Genomic DNA, 24,709 nt, shown 5'->3' with positions numbered 1-24,709 from the left:
CTGAGTGCTGTGTGCTGTGCAGGCAGACAGGGGTGAAGAGTTGGGCACGGGGGGGGGCTGCAGCTGCAGATGGGGGCTGCCTCGGGGGCGAGGTGGGGGTAACGGGGCCTGGGGACAGTGCACTCCTGGGGGCTGTGGGAGGGGAAAGGGCCGGTGCTGGGGGGGGGGGGGGGTCGGGGAAGGGGTCATGCAATGTGTGTGCAATCGGTGAGCAGCGGGTGCAGTGTGTGCGATGTGTGTGCAGACAGGCAGCCCCGCAGCAGGTGCCGGCGCCCCCCCCCCCCACCGCCCCTCTTCGCGGTGCCGCCCCGCCCCGGGCTCGCTCTGCCCCCGCGGGCGGAGCAGGAGGCGGCGGGGCCCGGGGCCGGGATCCTCCTCCCGCTCCCTACGCCCCGCTCCGACGTCAGGCAGGAGCGGGAGGCAGCGCCCACCGCCGGGGCCGGGGCCAGAGGCTCGGCGGCCGCCGGACGGGGCGGACGGCGGCGGAGGAGGAGGAGGAGGAAGGCGCTATGGCCGACGTGTTCCCGGGCTCCGAGCCCGCCGCGGCCCCGGACGCTGCTCGGCGCTTCGCTCGCAAGGGAGCCCTGAGGCAGAAGAACGTGCACGAGGTGAAGGAGCACAAATTCATCGCGCGGTTCTTCAAGCAGCCCACCTTCTGCAGCCACTGCACCGACTTCATCTGGTGAGGCTCCCTCCCCTCCCCGCCGCGCTTCGGGGCTCCCACTGGGGGGCGGCCGCCTTCCTCTCCCCCTCTTCTTCCTCCCCCCCGGTGCCGCCGTCCCCGGGCAGCCCCGGCCGGCTCCGAGCCCTCCCCCCCCCGCCACCACCACCGGGTGCTGGCAGCAGAGCTGAGCCCCCTTGGGGGGGGGGCGTTCCCGGTGTTTGGGGGTGCCCCCCGCCGTGCTCCCTGCCTTCACCTTGGCACCGCTCCGTGCCCCCCTCGCACCCCGGCATGGGGAGCGCACGGTGCCGCCCCCGCCGCCCTCCGCGGTCGTCCCGAGCAGGAAAAAAAAAAAGCCTGCAGCCGGAGCGAGGGCGGGGAGGGAGGGAGAAAACTCTTCCTATAGCCGCCCACCTCGCTCAGCCGGCCCGGCACAGCACCTCCCGGCCCGGCACAGCACCTCCCGGCCGGGCCCTGTGCCCGGGGCGGCCCCGCTGCCGCCCCGGGGTGACCGCAGCCCGCCGAGGGGCTGGGGGGGCTGCAGCCGGCCGGGGAGGGCGCCCCGCGTGTGCTCATGCGCCTGGGCACAGCCCTGTGCCTGCCCTCTGGAGTTTCCTTCCCTCTGCATGCCCAGGGGAAGGCTGTGCCTGCTCCTGAAAGGCTTCAAATGGGTTTGAGGAGTAAGGGGGAGAATAAGGACGGGGAGCCTATACAAGAAGCGAGGAGGAAACAGGACGGCTTCTTTGCTTTTTTCTCTTAGTTTGTGGTGTTTTTTTTTTTTTTTTTTTTTTTTTTTTTTTTTCCTTTTTTGTTTTGTTTTGTTTTTCATATTTGGAGGAAAAAATAAAAAAAAGTGAAGTTCAGTATTGTAAAAGTTAGGCACCTTGGGAAAGTGCCTCAAAATGAATCCGGAGCAGGCTGAGCTGCAGGTGTGGGAACGCAGCGGGCTCCTTGTCCGCGGCGACAAGTGGCACAATAAAAAACAAAGCCAAGGGCTGCGGTGAGAAAAGGCACCTGACAACAGGATGGGCTTGAAAGTGAAAGGATATCCTGTCGCTGACAGGTGGCAAGAGGAGCTGCGCTCTAGCCCTTTCCTGCTAGCGAGGCTAGGAAGCTCCGAGCCTTCATCAAAGGAGCATGTGACAGCTCTGAAACTTGTGTCGGTTCCTCGGCTGAAGATAGACAGGTCTTGAATAAGTGCCATGCACCGTGAAAAATGCTTTATCTATTTCCAGAGCGACACGTGGCTATTAACATATGCTTTAAGGTATAAGGAATAGTAAAAACAGCCTTTCAATGAGCTGTGCAGAGAGACTTTTTTCTTAGATTACACTTGACCACGTAATACATACTGAAATAATTCCATGCCTCTCTGTCTGCTTAAACTACCTGACTGGTTTCTGGAGTGCTGCTGTATTTCCGAGACCTTTACTTTAAAACACGCTGCTCCTGCCCAGGGAGCAGGGTGCTGCTCCCCGCTAACCTGGCGGCGCCCAGCTCAGGCACAGAGGCTGGCGGGACCGTTGGAGCAGATACCGTAGCGATGCCCTTTACAACGGAGACCGTCTAAAAAGACAAAACAAACAACCTAAAGCCTGTTTCATGTTCTTAGTTCTGCTGTCCCACAATTGCATTTGCACCCTTGCCTGTTACTTGTGTGAAGACAAGTGATGATAGCAACAGAGTGACATTAGGGTAGAGTTGCAGGCTGCCAAGTAAGCAAGCAACGTTGTATTTCTTCTGGGTTCCTTGATTTAGGCCTATCTGTAACAATAGTTGGGAGTCTTTTCAGTAAAATTTAGAAAAAATGTGAAGCTGTATAACGTCCCTTTCCAACTGACGTAACAGCGCACTAAAGAGTTTGTTCCTTCTTTAAATAATTTAATAAAAAAGTGGGAAAATGGATATACTTCTTAAAAATCACGTCTACAAAGTTCCTAATTAGACTGTGTGTTAACTGCAAGCAGCCTCCTGCCTGGCTCCTGCAGTGCCTGCCTCTGGTGGGTTTCTCTCTTGGTGTGAGCAGCTCCAGCTCTCCAGATGAAAAACATCCTACAAAGAGGGAAAACAGAGAAATGTTTATAGGTCAGATACTCCAAACATTTATTTTTGTGGAAAGAGAATGCTCAGTGTTTAAAGGTAAACAAATAAATACAAGCAACAATGGGGCAATTTGCCGCAGGTGTTGTAACTTTGGAGAGCACTTCGGACACGCGTGTGTGGCTGTATTCATTGGGAAGGGCTGCGTGTACATTTGTTAGGGAAACGAAGGAAGTAACTGGAAGAATAACCAGTATGAAACCAGTGGGTCCGTTGTCTCTCTTGTATTGAAACAAGCAACCTCTTTAACCTGCCTCCGTTCCGTACAACAGGCTGAGGCACTGGTGTGCATCGCTAAAATTGGGATTAGAAACCATCGCGTTTGTTTCCTAGGGCTTCTCTGGAGCTCAGGTTGTTTTATATTGCTGTTAAGTATAGATCTGGCATTATGTGAGTTGAAATATTATGCGTGAATCCCGGTTGATAATAATTGTAGATCCAAAATAGCTTGTGAAATAATAATAATAATAAAAAATTGTTGCCAGAAGCTGGAATTATGTACCCAGTGACAGCTATTGTTCTCTGCTTTGCAACGGGTGGGCTGTTCTGTGGTGTACGTTTTTAAATCTGTTGCTGTCTTAGCAAAATCTAAAGTAATTTAATAAGAAACTATTTTTATGTTGTTACAGATCAGTGAAAGGAAATGTTAACTAAACATACTAAGACAGGTGTTTTTTATTTTCTTTTTCTATGCAGGGGATTTGGGAAACAAGGATTTCAGTGCCAAGGTAAGCCACAAACGCTTTGTTGGCTAGTATGCTTTGTTGCATCTTACTCTGAAGGTAGCCAAAACTTGCCTGCAGCAGGAAGGAAACAAGCCTGGAAAATCTAAGCAGGCATCTTTGCCTGTGTAAATTTTACAGGAAGACAATTATTCAATTAAATAACTATTGGCATTTATATTGTATACAATGAACAATCAAGTCATTGTGATAATGCAAATAAAAAGATGTTATCTTTCTTAAATCTCCTCACAGTAAATGTCATATAATCTGCATATAGTGCAGCTTCTAACTTTTCATGAAAATAATCTGTGCAGTTTAGCTTTTGCAGAGACCATTTTTCACATCAGAAGCTCTCGTCTGTGTGGGCGTCTTGGAAAATGGATTCACTTTTTAGTCATATGGCTTCCTTTCATAACCCAAACTCCCTGTTTTTAATTTTTGTACGTTGTATGTTTAGGAGGACCTTTGGTTTGAATTACATTTTAGGACAGGCAGCATTATTCTCTGTTAATGTAATATTCAGTTAAAAACAAAACAACAACAAAAAAACGAACACATACAAAGCCACCAAAAAAAATCCCTAGTTTATTAAAATTCTACTAGCCTTGAGAAACTGAAAGCTGATACAGTGCAAGATAACTATATGCATGAAAACCAATGCGTGAAATACTGTACTCTCATATATTCTGTGCTATTGCCAAATTCTTATCATTATTCAGCATTTAATTGTAAAATAACCACACCCAACTATTGTTCTTCTTTTTCTATGTCACATGCTTACTGATGAGGCTTTTTGCTGTCCCTTCTCTTCCCCCACCTTCTTCCCTCCCACTTCACCTGCAGGTGTACCTTGTGTGTGCATTAGCTCACCTTCTGCTTGTTTCCTTTATTACATGTTTTAATGGCCATTTGCTAATTCTTCAGAGTGTATTTGACTATCATAAATGTTGTGTTTACTTATTAGTTGGTGAAATTACGGATTCTGGGGTATTTTTGTGAAAATTGATGTTAGCTGGTACTTCCTGAAGTTAAACCTTTGTGAAACCGAATGTAGATGAGGTGCCTTTCAAAGATGTTGCAATATATTTTTCTTTCTTCAAGCAGAGACTTGCAGAGCGGCTGTGGGGCATGGCTAATGCATACAGTGAAAATGCTGCGTGCCTTGTTGAGGCATGGTAGGAATGCAACCACGGTTTTACCACGAATCTTGCGCGCAATTTTGTCTCTGTTCCAAAACGTTACTATGAAATTCTGTGGATATCCTCCCGTTTTTTGCTACTCACCACTTCAGAGCAGCGCTATATGGGTCAGCCTGTGGTCCTGAGTGATAATGGAGTTACATTTCCTGCTGAATCCCATTCAGGATGGCTGAGTGGTTTCTGTCTAAGGAATTATTTAGATGTTCATTAGAGATTTCCATCGGTATATAGAAAATAGTTGGAGCTGTGTTTAAATTATACAGTTATCTTTCTTATGCTTTGTAATTTGCACAGTGCTGACTTTCTTCCCTCTTCTCATCAGGCAGCTAGTGGCTCATGGTGCGTGCAGTCCCGTCAGGTTTAGTGAGGGAGTTCATTTCCAGATTTTGGTCCTCTGTGGCTGGAATTCCTTCTACATTCTAACTGTAGCAATGGAGGAATAGTTTTGTCTGATAAGGACTAATCTTTGTGAAGCTAGCTAAAAATTTTAATCCAGTCTCATTCTCCCAAATGAGGAAACATATTCAAGAATGAAAGCAATAGAGCTGCCTACTTTTTTTTTTTTATGGATTATTACTATTTTTAATAATTCAGAAGTGACACTTTTCAGGAAACTAAATACGTTCTAACCTGACTTCTGTCTTTATGAGAGTAAACTTCTGCAGTTTCTCTTTAATGGGGGGTGTTGCACTCCAGTGTTTTTTCTCTGTATTCTTACACAGTCAAAATCTATCAAAAATATGGCTGGTTTTAATTCCAAGTTTTATGATCATTTTGTGGCAAGTGTTATTGGTGTTGCATTGATAAGTTTAGCAAATGTTAAACTAATAAGTTCAGGAAGTGGTGGTTTGGGTTCTTTTGTTTGTTTTTTCTGAAATTCTCATTCATTATATTTGATTGTAATCAGAGCATTCATGCTCTTGGGATGATAGTCTTGAAAAAATAAAACTTCCACAATAGACTTTCTCTTCAAACTTTCTCTTCAATTTTCTGAAGCTTCATTTAGGAAGTCACCAGCTAAAGCTGAAAGGACAAACGTAATGATTGAAGTCAGTGAGCATGTGAAGAATTAAATAAACCTGTGTGAAGCTAGAAGGTAGGTTGCAAAACAAAACAAACAAACAAACCCTAGCTTTTTAGTTTGCTACCTTTACAGAAAAGAATGGCAAATGAAGAACATAATGGAAATTTCAGTATGACATGAGAGAAAGGAAAAAAATATTAGTGACAGCTCATGGTATAGCTGAAGTCCTTGGTTTGGTTTGTCAGAGTTTCCATTGTAAGAAGCTGTTTCAGCTCTGTTTTCAAGACTGTTGTTAAATCTCCCGCTAGACAGAAACTTGACACCAGGCAGGTTTCAGAGGTGGGTGGTTTTGTTATTTCCAAAGTTGCTTTACCTTCCTCTGCTCTTTGTTACCAAGAGGAAAGGTCTGTAATTATAATGCACTGAAATTAAGTGGTACTCTACTCTTCTAGAACAGAGTAGTTCAGGTGGAAGGGACCTATGGGGATTGCAGGGAGCAGTGAGGCCTCCTCTCGGCCTCCTGGCCTCCAGCCCAGACAAGCCGAGAGCCCTCGGCCTCTCCTCTCGGGACATGCCTTCCAGCCCTCTGCTGGCTTCGTCGTGCTCCTCTGGATGCATTCAAGCATCTCCAAATCCTTTTTGTACCCACACTGTGCTCGAGGGGAGGCCGTGCCATACTCTTAAGAAACTGCAGTTATTTTTACAAATATCTGTGCCAGCAGTTCATGATTTGAAACTCTTAACTTAGTGCTTATGCATTATTAAATATTGCAGCTAACATGGCATGCTTTTATATATTTTAAAATCTTCTTTAAAAAAAGTGTCAAATGCAGTTCAAATGTTATTTTGAAACCACACCCTTGAAATAAGATGTCTTTGTACATAATTTTTTTAAAGTTGAAACTTAAATTTTAATCCTTAATTATATTTTTTAGCCATTAATACATTTTCATTTGAGCTTGCTTTGAGCCTTGGAACATGTTTTCAGTTGGATGTAATCCTTTTATATTTTCTGATTTCCATGCCTGTGTTTCTGATGTAGGGTTCAGCTTCAGCATTAAGCAAGAACCTTTAAGTGTGTCTTTTGGAGTCAAAGAGAAAATTTTCCATTTATTATGTTAAAAAGCTTTGCAAAACTTTTTATTTTTATTTCATTATTACGGGATCCCCATAAATTAGCAAAGGACAGCGAATTCAATTTTGGTATGGCTTTTAATGCCCTTAATGTAGCAGAGGTTCAGGACACAATTGCATTATTACTGTGCAATTGCTTAGCAAGAGACAGTCCAGGTCCTAAGTAGTTTTTCTTAATGTGTATTTTCTAATGTAGCTACTGTATATACCAGTAAATAGACATTCAGAGTTGCCACTTGGGTGTACAACTGAATTGCAGTACGTTATTTCATGGGGAGGCTGCAGAATTCTGTTGCATTTGGATATGATAGGAAATTTGTTTGTCACAGAGAGGATTTGGAGTCAAGAAGTATCAGTGGAGAAGTTCAGAGCCCATCTCTGGTAAGGTGTGAATTCAAAAATGAACTTGAACGAGCTGGATTAATTTTCTCCTAGCTATATTTTCCTTCCTTACTCCTATTTGTAGGATGCATTTTGCTGTTGTTGCTGGTTGTTGAAATTTGTGTTTTACAGTCTGTTTATACAAACATAAACTGTTCTAAAATACTGTGCTTTTGAAACAAGAGTTCGTATTCTGCTGGTTTGTTTTTCTGCTGGCTTGTTTTTCTGTTGTTTGTCTTTGTGGTAGTGAAAACATGAAGGTAAGACTCTTCGAGAGAGTTATGGCTTTGTTTGGATCTCTTAAGTTGTCAAGCAGAACAGCAAGCTGTCAGGGGCACTGAAAGCTTCCTTCTAACGTGCACCTGGAAACACTGCAAGGGAAATGTGAAAAATGGAATCATCTAAAACGTTTCTCAGAGTCTGCCACAGTATGAACGTTCCTCTTGTAAAAAATCAGGCTTTAAATTAAGCAAGCTTTTAAGCTAAATTTTGGCTTCATTTTTGTTTCAGTACTCATTGTTACCTTTTGAGTCGTATCTATATTTTTTCCTTTTGGTTTGATTTCTAAGAAACTTTTGTGGGTTTTTTGGTTTGGCTTTTGTATTGTTTTTATATCTTTTTTTTTTTTTTTTTCCAGTGAGCAGAGCACAGCTAATCATGATTCACTAGGATTTGAAGAATGTATGTGGAAGAACATGTATTCACATATGTTCTGAGGCTGATTTAAGTTTGGAACTAAAGGCCCAGCAAGTTCCTTGAGATGAAAACATATTTAGTTGCAGTAATACAAATGTAATGAACTCCTGCTCAAGGGCCTGCTGTTAATCCTCTCCCAAACATTCAAGATTTGTAGTCATTAACTGCACAATTTCCCTCTCTCACGTGACTTCTGCAGCATCTACTGAAGTGCAGTGTTCTGCTATAGTCCAGCTCTGAAGTGTGTTTGGCTTGAGGATAATAATTGGCTAAGGAAGAGGTTCACATGCATTTTCTAATTTATGTAAATAGAAATTAGAGAACTCAGTTGAAGCAGCTGATTATATTTAGCTAATCTGCGTAACTATTGCTCTTTCCATTTTCTATCTTCATTCTTTCAATTTATTTTCAGAGTATCTCTTAATGAATGTTGGATTTTAACTGAAGTGGCCATGGTAGGCTTTTTGGGACAGCCTGTATCATGCTAGGTGCATTTCCTCATGCAACTGCTGCTGGGCTAGTTAAACATCCGTCATAACTACTTCAGTAGAGATGGGAAAGGTTGGATTTTACTTTTTACTTTTACTTTTTTACTGTCCTTACAAATATCATAGCACTTGCACATTAAATCAGTGGTCAATTCCCCTTCCCCTTCCTTATTTTTTTTAAATCTTCTGGTTCTTGACCTCTCTTCTACATTGAAAAGACCAAAGAACCCACTGGTGCTGCCTCCTTTTAAAATCTGTTTTCATTCAAAATGTTGTATTAAAGATCTTGTGGCATGTGTGTCCAAAACTCATTTTGAATGCTGTATCTGTGGTCTGAAGACTTACACCGATGAAACCTGAACACCTGTGACCTGGTTTACATGTACAGTTTTTATTAATTCTCAGTTCTGTAGTAGCAGGCTCGTAGGGGAAGCAGCACAATTAATTATTGTGGATAGATCAAGGCTTAGTGCTTAGTTTCCCATCCTGCTATTTGTGCTCCCCCAACAGTTTCCTGTTCATTTCACTATGTTCAGTTTTCTTTGCAACAACAACAACAAAGGAAAAGTTAATGAAGAAAAACGTGTTACATTGCTGTGCTACTTCCCATAAAAATATTTTCTGTCTTCCTTACTTGGAAATGTTTTTGCCAAGGGTGAATAAGTTACAAAGTTCCCCTCTCTGTGCCAGAGCTGTTTCTCTGGTATCATTATCATTTCTATGGTAAGAGCGGGTATTACGTACCGCGGTTTGAACAATGTGTGTGTTTTGCTGTGTGCTCTTTGTAGTAATTACTCATGTGCTACAGTTTACATTATCTAAGGTTTCTATAAGCCTGAGACTGAGAAATGAATTCCATGGAAGTTGTTACGAGTCCGTGGCTGCTGATGCTTTCTGCGTAGCTTAAAGGTCAGCATGAATTCTTTGGAGAGGGAGACTTAATATAGATATACTTAAAGCAGCTGACTTTTTAATATATGTTCATGCATTTAACTTGGAGATATCTGTTCAACAATGGAACCCCCAGAGCAAAACAACAAAAACAAAACCTAAAACAACAACCGAACTGGGAGCACAAACTGTGTACACAGATTGTTTCCATCATTCCTCTGGCCAGCTCTGTCCTTCCCATTGGCTTTTTTCCCTCCATCTAATCTGTGGGCTCCTTCTCAAAGGACAATAATTTTAATGATCTGCACTTAATCTGACATGCAGATTACAAGCACGGAGATAAGATGCTTGTTATGCGTTTGTCTTGTCAGCTTTTATTTATCTATTCTTCCCCTCCTTCAGCTGTCCCTTTCCTTCCCCTTGCAACATATGTCCCATATTGTGAGGAAACATGGGCCTGTTAATTGCCTGAGTGTAAGTCGCGATTCTGTTCCTGTTGAACTCTGACAGATCTTGGAAAAATTACTCATGTTCCGAGTTCTTACTGAGAACAGCAGTGACAGATGCAGATGAAACTCCGACTAGTGTAGGTACACGAGGAGCGCTGGTTCAGGCCAGGAAAGCTTCTGTAAAGGTGCATCCCTGTCGTCCCTGCAGACTGTGGCTAATCCACCACAACTCCCCTGGAACACAGGTGGTGTGGGTGTTCTAGAAGTGTTTCCCTCTACAAAACTGTTCCCATCGGAGTATTAATTGCTAATTAATGGGGATGTATATGTTTCGTTTCTGGCAGTTGTTTTCTGTGCAGGGAAGGGGTTCTGTTGCCTCTGAGCATCGCTGCTCTAGAAAAAGGTCTGAGGGAGGCGCCTACAGAAGGGGGAAGATTCCCTGTTACTGCAGTCATGCATGCCACACACACAAAAATAATAATAAAAAAATCTGTGCCTCAAATAAAAATAGGTGTGCAATACACAATTCACTAAACACACAATTCATTCAATGTAGACCATGACAATAAAGTAGAGAAATATGCCATTGTACTACTTTTTTTTTCTAGATAATTGCTTAATATTGTTCTCGTCAAAACTGGAACATAATTACATTTTATCTTGCAGCAAAAGTTTTTTGTTTAATTTTTTTCTTCTTGTATTACATTTCAAGGGCAGAAACATCATCACCCTTCCCACACTTCTGACATGTGAAGTTTTGGTTTGTTTACTTGAATCTGTTCAATATCCCAGCAGTGTGTTCCAGTCAAAAGAAACTGACTGTTCCAGTGCCCTGGATGCAGTTCTGTGAAGCTCTTCAGCTTCTAATTAAACAAGTGGGAGTGATAGCTCGTTCAGAGTTGACAGATAAACCAGTTTGAGACCTGGGGAAGATAAAGTTTGGCATATTCTTTATTTTCCCTTGTGTTTGAGTGTAATACTACACATCAACTGCTGCTACGCAGCCACATATGGTGTTAATTTTATACAAGATTTTTGCAAATGTAAATGACTTATGCCATGAGCGGAATTTAATGAAACGTTAGAAAGAGAGTTGCAGAAAGATGAAGAAAACAGATTTCCCTCTTGAGATGCACTGAGAATTATTTATTTATTTTGTGTGTGTCTGGGGGGGATTGTTTCTTGTCAAGGTGAAGGGTGAAAATAATAAGTTATTTAATTAATACTTCAGGCTCTACTCCCCAGCTTTTACCTCTGCAGTAGAAGGTATAAAAGTCTGAGAAATGACTTGTGTATAGTGGGTAACAGGAGGCACCTTTATGTGCTTGTAGTTCTTGTAGATGCTGCAAGTCGGAGCGTTGCGTGATGAGGTTGTGTAGGGCTCTAGAGTGCTTGGGAGGCGGTTGTCAGCTGTTAACCTGTCAGTCGCAGCCTTTTCTGAATATTGCCTTCCATGAATGCCATTCGTAACAGTTACCTTGTGAGCCAGGCAGCCTAACGCATGCACGTGTATCTCTCGGTGGGTTTCAGTCTTATTTACTTTGATCTTTGAGTTATAATTTGATTTCCGTGAGTATTTTCTCATCATTTGCAGTCACACGTATAGACTGTTGGCACTGTCAGAAGGGTGACTATGAAGGGACAGTGGTCAGCTCAGCTTGTATCACCCATTCATTTACCTCATGTAATAATTGTCAGGTTTTCTTCATTTTTCTTGCTTTTTGTTAAGAAAATTACCCATCTTCAAAACACCAGAACTGTCATTTTAAAGTAGTATTGCAGCCATCCCTCCTCTTTTCTTTGGTTTTAATCAGAAGAGTTGTATAAAGCTATTACTTACTGCATATCTTGTAAACATTTGCATGTAGATAAATGAGGTTTCTGATTGCATTGGAAGTTGCAATTTTTATTCTGCAGCAAAATTTTATAAAGATTATATTTCTGAAAATCATGTTCCTCCAAGTGATCCTTAAAATGATAGAGTAATGAATAGTGAATATTGGTAACAATTTAATTAACAGTTGTCAAGTTATAAATCTACATAAATCTGATGTTTAGAAATTAGCCTTCCTTATGCTTGCATTTCAAAAGCACTGACAATGTACATGAGTATGTCTACTTGGTGTATGTTAAAAATTAAATAGTAACTTAGGTTGGATCAGATACTGTGCTTCGTTATTTTACTATTAAATAGGGGAAAAGTACATGCTGCAGGGTATGGACGGAGGGTAGATGTTCTCCTTTTGAAGAGAGCTGAACTTCCTGGTGTTCAGTGGTTCTCTGTCGCTCTTTCCAAAGCACAAATATTTCACTCCTTATTTTCATTTAAAATTAATAGCATTTTAGCTTCCCCAGAATGTGTGATAAATGTGTTATTTTAGTTCTTCATTAAACAAAACATTTTTCATGTATTAGCATGAGTTGGAGGTTTCTTCTTTCAACTTTTAGCCTGTGTCAGGTTTCTGTTTTGCCCTTTACTCACCAGCACGTCTGCCAGAATCCACTTCAAAACGTTGTCTCGAGGAATTGGTCTTGTTAATGATGAAACATCGGTAACTTTTACATTTTGGTGAAGAGTGCAGGAAGAAGCCTTATCTTGTGGTCAGCTGTTGTGTATGTTAGTATTTCAGTGGGTTGATCTTGAGATTTTCTCGAGTAACACTAAATCTTAGGAAACAATCGTGGTCTGCGTGCTTATCTTCCCTCTGCAGATAAGCTGAAACCAACTTCTGGCAAGTGCAAAACGCTCCCCCTTATAATTGCTTTTGGGGTTAAATGTCTGCAGTTTCACTGTTTCCCTGTCCATTGCAAAATTCCCCATGCACAGAGGCTTTTGGTGTCCTGTCTTTGGGTATCTGGCAATGGCCAGTGCCTGCCTCTCTCTTCACCCATCCTGCCGTGCATGGGGCTGCTGTACCCAGCTAGGAGCTGGGATCCAGCCGGAGGTGATGGAATCCCTGGATGAAAGGGATGGAGGAGGGAACCTCCTTGGGAGAACCCTGGGCTTGTCCATGAGAACTGAGCGTGTTACTTAGAGCTGTTCTGTGGCTCTGAGAGGTCACGGTGGGTTTTTGTTGCTGTTGTCTTCAGGATTTTTTGTCTTATTGATATGTTAAACTGTACGTGGATCATAGGTAGAATTGTACCTGAGGTGTTTCTGGTTTAGAAGTGTTTAACGGGTGCTGTATCCCCCTTTGATCCACAGAGGATTTCTGTGTGTCTGAAGATGACATCCTGCTAGTTGGTGGCAGCTTCTGGGAACCTTGATTTTCTCCTGTTCCAGAATCTTATAAAACTAATAGATATCAACCTAACAATTCCCTGAATTTGACTTAGGTTCTCTATGTGAGTTTCTGAATTGCCTGTGCAGTAATATTCCTGATTTGCCTCTAAAAAGAGCATTGTCCCACAACATAGTTTCTAAAGGGAGCTTTAAAATGCAAGTGGATGTTTTATACATTTTTCTTAGCGGCGTTGTTTCCTACAAGATCATATAGTCGTCATGTCAGCTGCACAGCATGCTATCATATTAGATGACTTTACTCTCTGCTATAATGTATGCTGCTGCCAATTGTTTCTCTGAGTACTACTTCCAAGTGTTTTGTTCTGCCTTAGGTACCAGGTGCCTGACACGTCTTGTAGGCTGTAAAGCTGATGCCTGCCCTTGCCGACTTGCAGTGAAGCTTTTTGCTAAGACTTCTGCAAAACTCAAGTCTTGCTTCAGCTTCCTGGGGCTGTGTAAAGATGAACAGTTTAGTTTTGATGACTCTGTGAAGTTCTGTTCATTTAATTAAGCTTGAGCACAGGTTTGCTTGGCTGAACATTTTGCAAAACCAGAGTTGTCGTTTGTATTGTTGGTGCTGCTACAAGGCCAGGTGTAATTTTCATTTTAGTATACAAGTACGTTATATTTCAAACATGTAAGGATTGTATTTTCTTCATGAATTTATTTTATATCTGCATTTGGTGGAAGCAAATGTTTTACATAATTTCTGCGGGTTTGGCTACTATATAATAAGTATCCCTAAGACAAGAAGGTACCTTAAGTTCAGGGTACTTCTGAAAATCTGCAGAACAGAATATGGAAGGCTGCCTTAGTACCTGGGACAGATATAATGAAACAGAGAGGGGTTTTTTATTATTATTATTATCAGTAATAGAGTAGAAAACATAGTAAGATCACTGTAAAATGCCCGATAAAGGAGATTTCTGTATTGGGAAGACATTGTTGTTACCACCGCATCCCTTTCCTGGTTTCTCCAGAAGGTCTTTGATTTTTGTTTGCTGCCCATGCCTTAAACTTCTCTCTGGGTCTGTGGTGTTGTGCACATTTGTACTCATCTCCTGCAACTACAGCTCCAGTATTTAAAGTACCCAGTGGCTGTAACGGGCATACTGGGACACGAGAGTCCCAAGGCTTTTACTGCTACTGTCATCTTAAGTGCTTTTGAATCCTGACAGCTGTATGATGAAATGTGGGTGGCCAGGTTAATGTTACTGCCTTCATGTTAGAAGACATTTAGTGAACGAATTCATTGATGCGAGGCCATGAATTTATGGACGTGTCATAATTTTGGAGTATTGATTATTTAAGTAAATGTGTAACTGAAGATGGATGAAGGGAATAAGAGACTTTATCATACATCATTAACGTATTGGGGAGGTCTAATTGGGTTTATGCACGTCTTTTATAAACAAGCTTTCTGCAGACAGCGTTGATAAATATGCTCAGTAAATTTTAATGAAGTCCTAAACACTCTCCGTGAGGCTTATTTTGTGATTTAAATCAATACGGTAGAAGAATACTAATTGTAGAACTTAATAGAGAATTTGATTTTTAATAAATCTTGCTCTTTCTTGGCTTTCGTACGATTTATGCAAATATTGACCTTTGAATTCTCGTTGCCTGTGTTTCACTGAGCCTTTGAAGGGTGTGTGCGTGTGTATGGTATCATCTTTAGGCTTTTGTTGTAATAATTAAAAGGGCAGTGTCAGACATACGGATCATTTGACATCTAACATGGCAAAATGAAGAGGAAATTGGTGATAAAATCAGCAGGGTTTAATTTTAGAGCCATCAAATGTGAAGTTTAGAGAATGGAAACTAGGTTGGCCAGCGGGCAGTGTAACTGATGTATTTCCAGAACTTCCAAAGCACAATTCACATCAGTCCTGTGGTCGGGCTCTCAATAACAGCACAGGATCGCATTCATGTTGAGCTAATAAATGTTCCCCTTAATATTTTAAAGCCTGGATCTTTCAAGCTGCTTTATGGGAGTGGATCAGTATCACAGTCCATAGAACATCGATCTATTCCGTTGTTCTATATGGAACACCTATTGGGATCTGACCTTAATCTGCAGTTACCACTATACGCTGTAGTACTTATTTTTATTTGCCGTGAAGAGATCTGAATAACCGAAGCCTTGCATTACACAGAATTCTGTGTTAATATTTAGTAAAGTAAGACTCCCTTTTTACAGGAAGTAAAATTTTACAGTTTAATAACCTAGATGTGCTGGTGTGTGGACAGGTTATCTTATAATTTCCCATATATTTTTTTCTGAAGTGGAAATTATTTGCATGAGCTGGTATTCAAATTTTAATTTACTAGCATTGTAGTCTCTTAATTTTACTTTAAAATATTATGTCACATAAATAGTCAATATCATTTACATTATGCTAGTTATGCCTGTCTAAGGGCAGAGCTGTGAACACCATCTGAAAGATTCATTGCATAAAATACGTGCCCCATCAGGAGAGAGCGCCCAGCTTGCAGGCCAGACCCAGCAGTTCTCGTTATACACACCCCTCTCCTAACAGCAGTGAAGAACCAGCAGGGAGATGATAGAGCCCTTACTTCAGAGGTAACTCATAGGATGGCTTCATCCCCTTTGCACATATAATGCCTGAAACCTCTGGGTGAAATCACCTGGGCATGCCGTTCTTCAGACTTCAGCCGTCTATCAAAGCACAAAGCCTGGCCTTTGGGGACGGGCTTGCTGCCACGTCCCAGCTAGCGTGTCGCATCCTGCTCTTTTCCATCGTTTTTCTTGTGCTCAGTGCACGCGTAGTCCCCAGTGCCACTGCTGAGCACAGCTTGAAGAGGCAGAGCTGGTGATTTGTCCTGGACTTGGCTGCTTCAGCTACCCCTTGTTGTGCCTATGTAGGTGGCGTATAATTGCTACCACGCTACACCACGTTAATCCTGTTAGGAAAACCCTGCACTCTGTTTCTCTGCAGAGATCTGCCAGACCTAACGATCCCAAGACGCCTATTTGTTTGCATTTTCCCTCATTTAAAGCTAGTTATCAATGGAGCAGGACACAATATACTTGAAATTTGTTCTTGGCAAGGAAGTCCTCATCATTTTAGACACAACTTTCCCGTAGTGCTGTTGGGTTGTGTGTGAGGAAGGCTCAGCTGATGTGTTTTGTGGAGGGAGGGACTTGCTCCTTAGACCAAGTTGGGTCTGTAGTTGCTGGTGAGTGTCAGGGACAATGAGGTCTTCCATTCAGGTTATCTTGCTGTGTGCAGTTAATAAACATAATAGGAAATAGAACAGGTGATGGGAAAGTGGATGATCTTGCTTGAAAAAGTGATTAGGAAGTATTTATTTTTTGTGTGTGTGCTATCTGTAATATTGATAAGACTTTTTAATTATTATTATTATTTTCCCATTTCAGGCTATTTTGGAAATACAGATCACTTCTTTCTAGTTCTTGTTGCACTGGCAAATTATTTAGGCCTAGGTCGAGGCTTAAAAACAGAGACTTATTTGTTCTGTGATCTGTTTCAGCAGTCAGAAATTCATTCTGACCCGATGGTGAGAGGCAGGGTAACAGATGCAGCCTTTGGATCAACCAGCCCCAGCTCTTGTGTTAACCAGTCATCAGGAAATATCACTAAATTACTGGAGTACAAAACGCATCTGTTGGAAATATGTTTAAGTCTTTTGTGAAATAGGATGGGAAAAACCTTGCCAGAGCAGAGAGTGGCTCTGGTACCAGCTGTGCTAGACAGCAAAGTGCGGTCCATGCGAACGAGCTCTTGTCAGGTCAGAAACCTGAGCAGACCTGCTTGGAGCTGGGCTCCTGTGGCTTCTCTCCAACTGTTCTGTTCTCTGACAATCACCCCAGTGAGTTCTGTGGTCTGCTAGGGTTTCTGTCAGTTTGAAATCTGCCTGTGTGCAAGTCGGGGGGCAGGAGCCTAAAACGTGTCTGTGGCTTCCTGAGAGATGAAGCTTGCGATTTTCAGGTGCTTGGAATTCCTCATTTAGTCTCACTATGTTGCCTCCTTATTTTGAAGGAACATGGTCTTAATTTCTGCTTTAAAAGGACAGCCTTAGGACTGTGAATCAGCCCTTTAACATTTCATTAACCCTCACCTTTGGTATTTTGTTAGTTTGTTCTAATGGCATAATCCGTGTTGCCATGAAGATGGTTCTCAAGGCGTGCTCTTAAAACCTGGTGCCCCGCGGTGTTTCGTAACAGCTGTCCCAATTCTGAAGCCTCCTGTCCTGTGGCCCTGACACGAGCATCCCCAGCATCTTCCCTTCACCACAGCCTCGTGCTCTGCATAGATGCTGGGAGCATCGCTCCTCCAGTGGCAGCTACAGCACCCGGGCTTTGCAAGGTGCTGAAAGATAATGAGTGCTGTATTCCTTGCTAATCCAGCATAAAAGGCCAGTTTCTTTCATCACTCTTGGTAATGAATCTTTCCAAAAGTTCACAGGCTGAGAGTAGAAAATCATCTGCTAATGTGTCTTTTGGACTTGGGCTTAGGTGCGGTAGAGTGCTGGTTGTTGTGGAACATGTGCAGTGTCTGTGTGATAGGCCTAAAATTAGGCACTGCTGCTTTTAAAATGTGGAGTGCTTTGAAGTTGAGTTAGGATGTGGAAACCTCTTGGAATATCTTATTCGGTAAGCTGTCTCGTGAGACCAGTTAGCCCAGAGCTTCTATTGAAAACTTAAAATGTCAAAGCTTCCTTGGCTTCAGAACAGCTGTGTCCAAAAGGGTTTTTGTGCTGATGGGAAACTGCTTTCTGTAGCACAGTGCACTAAACCATTGGATTTATTTTTTCAAATTCTGTTTTCTAATTCCAGATTATTTCCCTGATTGGACCTTTTGTGGAGATGGTGTTTTCCTTTAGGGTTAAAAAAAAATCTGCATACATTCTCTTGAGAAAATACCAAGGTTTCTGATGACACAACTTCTTACGTACAGATTCCTGATCTGTTTAGAAGGCAGCAGTTTATCGGAGATCCAGAACTTCTCGTTTATTACCTGTGTGTGCATACCCTTCAGCTTTCTTTCCGCACATGCACTTGCAGATCATAACATGCCTATGGACCTGTGTGAGCTAAAAGTATCTCTGGTTTCCTAAACGTTGTCTTTCCTCAGTAACTCTGCATTTGTCTTCATTCAAGATTCTTGAAAATAACTGAAAATGCAACTGCGTTACGTCTCGTTTAAGTGTCAGAGTAATATTTGCTCTGCCTGTAAAACAGTGAAACTTAGCAGTGCTTGGGCGATAGGCTGTGCCAGAATCAAGGACGTGAGATAAATGTGTAACAGACACTTTGTTTATGAGCCCAACCACAACGCCTTGTGCAAAGATGTATTTGTTCTTACCAGGATCTTTGTCCTGAGGAGTTTGAGCACTGAAGGGCTCAGGCAGTGTGGGATGGAGCAGGGCAGTTCGGAGCAGCGCTGCCTGCTTCCAGCCCCTCCTGCCTTCGCCCTCACTCTTTTTCTGCAGTGTGTTTTGGGGGAGCTGCTGCCTGGTTTCCAAGCTCAATATTCCAGAGGAGGTCAGTGTCTAGAAGCAGGGTCTCTTCACGTTGCCTTTCACTGAGGAGTTATCGTTATAATTTATCTGCCTTACCTTTAGAAGGAGTTATCTCCCTCCTCCACCCAGCTTTCTGACAGGGAAGCGTATTCTTGTCTAAACCTCCCTTGCCTTCTCTAGGATGCTACCCGAGTGAAGCGCTGTTTAAAAGGAGAACAGATGTATAATGTATCCCTTTCTCCATGGCTGCTTGCTCTGGAGTAATCTGTCCCTGGGATCATCCGTTTAGCTGGCACTAATTCAGTTCTGTGATGAGTTTCTGTAAACTGTAACACCCCTGCCCATGCCAGACCCCAGCTTGTCACTGCTCCAACATTGTCGTTTTATCACTTGCTTGACAGGTGTGAATTTAAATTCTGATTTCTTAGTTAAGATTTTATGTATTTAGGTTGGGAAGTCAGTGCACTGCTCCCTTTTTTCTAGTCCCTTTCAGGATCTCACTGAGGAAATCCGTGTGGGTCTAAGTTTTTGCACATCATTTTGCACCCCAGCAGCGTCTGCCACACCGGCGTTGTTAAATTGCAGCTGAAAGGCCACATGCAAGGGCTGAAGAGGTAAATGTATGGTTAAGTTGCTGTTATTTGTACTCCATTTCCGAAATTTAGACTCCTTGTAGAGCATGGCACTGTTTTGGGGTCATGGTTAAGACAAAAATTGTATCCAGTCATGCTCTCAGAATCTTGTTATCAGGGCTGGGTTCTGTTTTCAAAGAAGAAGCATTTTAAAAGCTCGTTGCAGATGGCGTTCCATCTTCTGCAGATAATAAGGTTGCAATGTGTGACCAATGCGTCTTTGGAAAAAATGGGATGGTGGTGGGTACTGCCACAGCCTTTGTGGAACAGACAATGATGCAGCAAATCAATGTCTGTACAATTTTCATTCTCTTTCTGGTAGAAACTTGGTACAGCTGTGTCTTAAAAAGCCTGGAAAAACTATTTATAGTAGCGGATAGCAACAAATTCAGCATGCTATCACCATCTTTGGGATGTTTCCTTATTTGAAACTGATGGAATGAGAAAGATGTATTAAAAATACAGAGTCCAACGTGGCTACAAACCCTCTCACGCATGGAATAATTCGCTCACCTTGGCATTGCTTCTTTCATCCTGGAATGGCTTTTTCATCGTCATACCTGGAGCAGCTCCTTTGACCTCTGTTTGGGTCTGATGCTGCTTTGGTGGCCCTCGAGCTGGAGGGAGAGCACACGGGGTGTCCTGAGGGGGCAAGACGTGTGGCAAGGCTGTGCTGGAGCAGGGCAGTGGAGCCAGAAATGCCCTGCCCCTGGCACAGCTCCTGGGGTGCAACCTGTGGGAGGGATTTTCTTCTCTTTGCTCCTCTCCCTGTCTGGCAGAGATTTGTGCCTGGCAGGGTTTACCTGCCCTGAATTCCTGCCATCAGGACAGGCATGTGGAAACGTAGGAGAGGGTGATGAGAAACAGGAAGAGGAGAAGAGGGAGAAGGAGGAGTCTTGGCAGAGGGCGAGGGACACGAACGGGAGCTGGGTGCCGCCGGGCATCCCGCTCCCAGCAGCGGGCTGCAGCTGCCTGCACGCCTCGCTAAAGGTCTCCCGTGTTTTTCGAACACTGGATGGCAAGCTGCAGGAAAGGATGTGTTCCAAGGAGCTAAAACTTCCACAGCATGGTGTTTTGCGAGTATTTGAAAAAGTTCAGTTTTTGTCTCACCGCATTTTCACAACTTGGATCTTGTTTGAAATGAAGTTTTTCCTTCTAGTTCTCGTTGAGTCTTCAGCAAGGCCTGTAGGCTGTTTACTGATATTTTATTATTAGAAATAAGTGAAAAGTGCTTAGTGGTATTTCATTAAAGACTACTTGCATCAAAGCTGTGATTAGTAAACGGCAGGATGCTCAGATCCTATTATTTTGCTTTGCCACTAGTTGTCATTTTAGCATACGCAAAAATATTTTAGCAGTGTATCCTGAAGCAGTTCTTTTGATTCTTTAAATGTTAAGTTTATTCAATATTATAATCAGAAATCAATTTATGATGAAATTCCATGCCACTTGCATCTTCTCCCAGAAGACTTCATCAGATTCATTTTATTTTCTTATTCCCAACAAATTGCACTCTGAGTTTCACCAGTTAGCTATATGGGTTGAAAACAACCTAGAAACCCCTGTGTTACATTACAGCCTTTTATCTCCAGATACCTTACACAGAAGAGTAACTTCTGTGACGTGTGGAGCAGGATAAGTCCAGCAGCCTTTGTGGGATGTGTTCTGCGTGCCCTGTGCTGCGTTGTTCTGCAGGGTTAGGAGCTTCTCCGAGCAACCCGGTGCTGTGCAGTAAGTCAGGCCCATCGCTGCAAGTGCTGGATGTGTCTGAAATACTTCATGCTAATGGAAGATTAGCGTGGTATGAACCCCCAATATTATGGATTCCTTCAGGCACTGCTGCTGAAACCCGATCGTTCCCTGATGGGCAGCGGAGGGATGAGGCTGGGAGAGCTGCAGGGGAGCACCCCCTCTGTTGTGGGGCCAGCAGCTGGGCAGTTTATTCCTTGCCTTTATTCTGTTAAGAACAGTCCCCAGGTAGCAATTTGAAAAATTAGCATTATCTTAGAGTCCTAGAATCCTAGAATTGGGTTGGAAGGACCTTAAAGCCCATCTCGTCCCAATCTTCTCCCCAGCCCAGGCTGCTCAAAGCCCACCCAGCCTGGCCCTGGGTGCCTCCAGGGATGAGGCACCCACAGCTTCTGCCTGTGCCATGGCCTCACCACCCTCACAGTAAGGAATTTCTTCCTTACATCTAATCTAAACCCACCTTCTTTTAGTTTAAAGCATTGCCCCTTGTCCTATCACTATTTATTCATATGCATACTTTAAGTATGCTACTTATAAGCATGTACAAGTATATACTTATTATACCTGCAATCTATTTGGTTTCTCCTATTTAAATAAAATACTGAGAACATTTGGGAACTGGCACTTCAGAGCCATGCCATTTTTAGCTTGCGAGGGGAATTTCTCACTTTTCCCTGCAGAACACCTCTGCCAAGGGAGGTGTCGTCTTGTTGGAAGTGGTAGGACTTCACATATCTTGCTTAGGAAGATCTGGAGCAACCACTCCACCTCCCCCAGACATTAATTATTACTCTTTAGAAATAATTAACCTAGGATTGTTGATACTGCCAGCCTCATCTTGGTACCAGATAATCTCTCCTTGGGACTTGGCACTTTTGTTTCTGTGCAGATCGTGCTGGATGAGCGTGAGCTGCCCGTCCTCTCAGACTTCCTCCTCCCTGACAGTAGCAGTGGATTATTTTACAGGCTTACATGTTCCTTTTATGAAATCATGGAAGAAATTAAAAAGAAGATTTAAGACACCTTGTTTCACTGCTGTTAGCGCTCTCAGAGGTGTTGGTTGTTGGAAATTTTGGCTGGACTCTGCATTCTCTATGATGTGTTGTTTTAATACTGGCACTTAATGCTCTCATGTACGTTTTTTTCTTTCCTTTTTGTAAGTTATCCCACAAGTAGCTTACTCCAAGAGTGCTATGGCATTAAAGATTTATTATTCTGAATTCAGTAGTGGTGGTAATAAAAGCTATACACTGCGGCCTGCTTTGTGGTGACCGGATGTAAGATGTTGGGTGAAAAGAGTTTACTCGCCAAAAAAGACAGTCTTGGAAGAATCATTTTAGGAAACTGAAAGAAATGCAGTGATCGCTTTCTGATGCGAATGGAGCAAATAAGTTTGTATTTCTGTATTGTTACCACTTTGTGTTACTAATTAATAAGTGTCTTGTATGTGGAAAAATTCCCATGGTCTGTTCCTGCTGTGATTTATTTTTGTCACCTTCATTTACGTGAATTTAGGTGCAAGGTAGTTAAATCCATAAGATTGTTGTTGAAACTCCATTTGCAAAATGGCTCAGAGACTTGCTACAGAATGCTCCATTTATGCTAGCTAATATTCTATTTTTAGGTAGAATATTCCACAGCTGAGGCTGTTAATTCTGTCTTCAAATCTAGGAAACAGTTTTACCAATTTAACTTTTAAGACAATTGGTGAGTTTAAGTGCTGTCATCTCTCATCATTTTTTAAGCTTACAGAACTCATTTATATTCAGGTTATTGTGTAATTATAGCTCTTCGAATAAAATAATATTCATTTGAAATCATAATTTAATCAAGCTCAAGTCACATTAGAAGAAACTTCTATATTTGCCCCCAAATACTGTAGTTCCTAATCTGAAATGTGTCTGTTTAGTTCTTCATTTTTTGTTTTAATTTTAAATAACGTCAAAGCCTTAAAAAGGTTTAGAGCTGAAGATTTCCTTTGTATTAGATTTTGGTGATGAGCCAGTGTCTCTGACCCTGTGGTACATAAATACATAGTATTTATTTGTCTCACAAATGCACATTATCTATATTTTCAAATTTTATATAAATAAATTTATGCATATATATATATATATACACATGCCTATTTTTAATTGTAACTGTAATTTTTGCTTATCTTTGCTTTTGCTGGGCACCCTAGAAGTGATACATTTCACAATTAAAATGTAGGAAAACCTTGAAATGAGGGATACCAAAAATAACGTTTTTCTGCTTGAATGCCACGTGCCAGGGAAATAAGGTATATCCCCAGATGACAACGAATTGTAACATTTTTGGTGTTCCTCTTGTTTTCAGCTTTTTCATTTTCCCATAAAATTAGTTAGTCTCTTAAGTACTTTATACGAGAAAATCTTATTCTTGCTAAAAATAGCTGTGGTACTCATCCCCTTGACTGCATTTTGTTAAGTATTAGGTATCTCTCCTGGCTGATCTGTATGGTGCTTATTTTTGGGGCCTCTATTAATATCCTTAGATGTATGATGTAAGAAGAAGCAGTTAAAGTAGAAAACTTATTTGTAGTTTTCACTGTTATATATAAGTGGAAATCCATACCAGTGTTTAATACATGGTTTTAAACAGGAGAAACTGAGTGCTGGTATTTTGGGGATTTATAAAAGCTCGAATTTAAATACGAGGTGAAAGTGCCCATGTTTATGACTACTCCCATTACGTGGCTGTTTTGCGTTATTCCATAATTTTTGTAGGAACCTGCGTGGCCAAAGTAGTGGTTGACTTAACTGGGGAATTTTCCAACAGAACAGTCTATGCAATGCTCTCTACGTATCAGTATAAAGGTTTTTGTAATTATGGCTGTTCTGAACTGTCTCCCCTTGATGCTGTTGCAAAACCTTCAGTGTCTTCGATGATGTGCTCTAGGTTTTTCACTAGGTTCTGCCATCCTTCAAAAAAAAAAAAAAAAAAATTAAAGAGGGAGCTTATTATTATAAATGAAAGTTTATGCTCTTTTTCTTCCCTTTCAGCAACAATTTCAGAAATCAAAAAATGAAACAGAACACCTTTCTTACAGTACTACAGCTTGCTTTTATCCTGTACAGCTTGTTTCCTGCTGTTGTTGTTCTACTTTGTAATTTTTGGAATTAGTCAACAAATACTGAAGATATATATATACATATATATATATTTTTTCCATCAAGAACCTGAAGACTACTGTTGCACATTAAAATGCAGCCTGTTTTTTCAGTGCTAAAATGCTCTTTATTTCTAACATACTATATACATGTTTTCCTCTTCTCTTATGATGAAATGCTTCAATGGCCTTTATATCTCAGAAGTGCTTGTATCATTTGTGACAGTGAACCTGCGTTAATCTGAGGACAAAGAAGTGTATATTTGTCATTAATAAGTTTGGGATGAAAACTGCAGATTTTCTGCCTAGCAGAAGGAGGCTGTCCTGGAACAGCTTTCCGAAGAGATTAGCAGACCAAGAAACCAAGTTTTTTTTCTTCGAGATGACCTTCTGAAAGAATCCTGTTCTGGTTGCCAGTAGCAGCAAGGAGCTGGATTCAATTACCCTGGAGGTTCTTCTCAATCCTCTGTTCCCAATTAAGTAGGATTTTGCTATATTCAGCAAATAAGTTTTTCTTGAGCTAGTAAATGCTGATAATATGAGGTAAAAAAGAATTTTAAAAAATCCTACGATTAGAATGTATAGAAGTTGGTGTAAATATAAAACTATGATGATATAAAGAGCCAAGTATGAGTAGAAAGGTTATAAGTTTTTTTACC

The 24,709-nt window shown here is 41.9% G+C and overlaps 1 protein-coding gene across 2 annotated transcripts in view; it reads left to right on the top strand.

Moving 5' to 3' along the window:
- Nucleotides 1-353: 353 nt before the first annotated feature.
- PRKCA (protein kinase C alpha) overlaps nt 354-24,709 on the top strand; it is a 148,025-nt gene continuing 123,669 nt past the window's right edge. Inside the window, exons 1-2 of one of the 2 annotated variants that reach the window (XM_035342641.1) lie at nt 354-682; nt 3,458-3,489. In XM_035342641.1, coding sequence (XP_035198532.1) covers nt 510-682; nt 3,458-3,489 — 205 coding nt within the window. In that variant the 5' untranslated portion in view covers nt 354-509. The remainder of the gene's footprint in view (nt 683-3,457; nt 3,490-24,709) is intronic. The other variant, XM_035342642.1, reaches the window with a different exon arrangement.

This window comes from Oxyura jamaicensis, chromosome 18 (genome assembly GCF_011077185.1).
Source record: "Oxyura jamaicensis isolate SHBP4307 breed ruddy duck chromosome 18, BPBGC_Ojam_1.0, whole genome shotgun sequence".
In the NCBI taxonomy this organism is placed as follows: domain Eukaryota; kingdom Metazoa; phylum Chordata; class Aves; order Anseriformes; family Anatidae; genus Oxyura; species Oxyura jamaicensis.
Note: the sequence above shows the minus strand (reverse complement) of the source record. Positions and strands in the feature narration are given on the sequence as shown.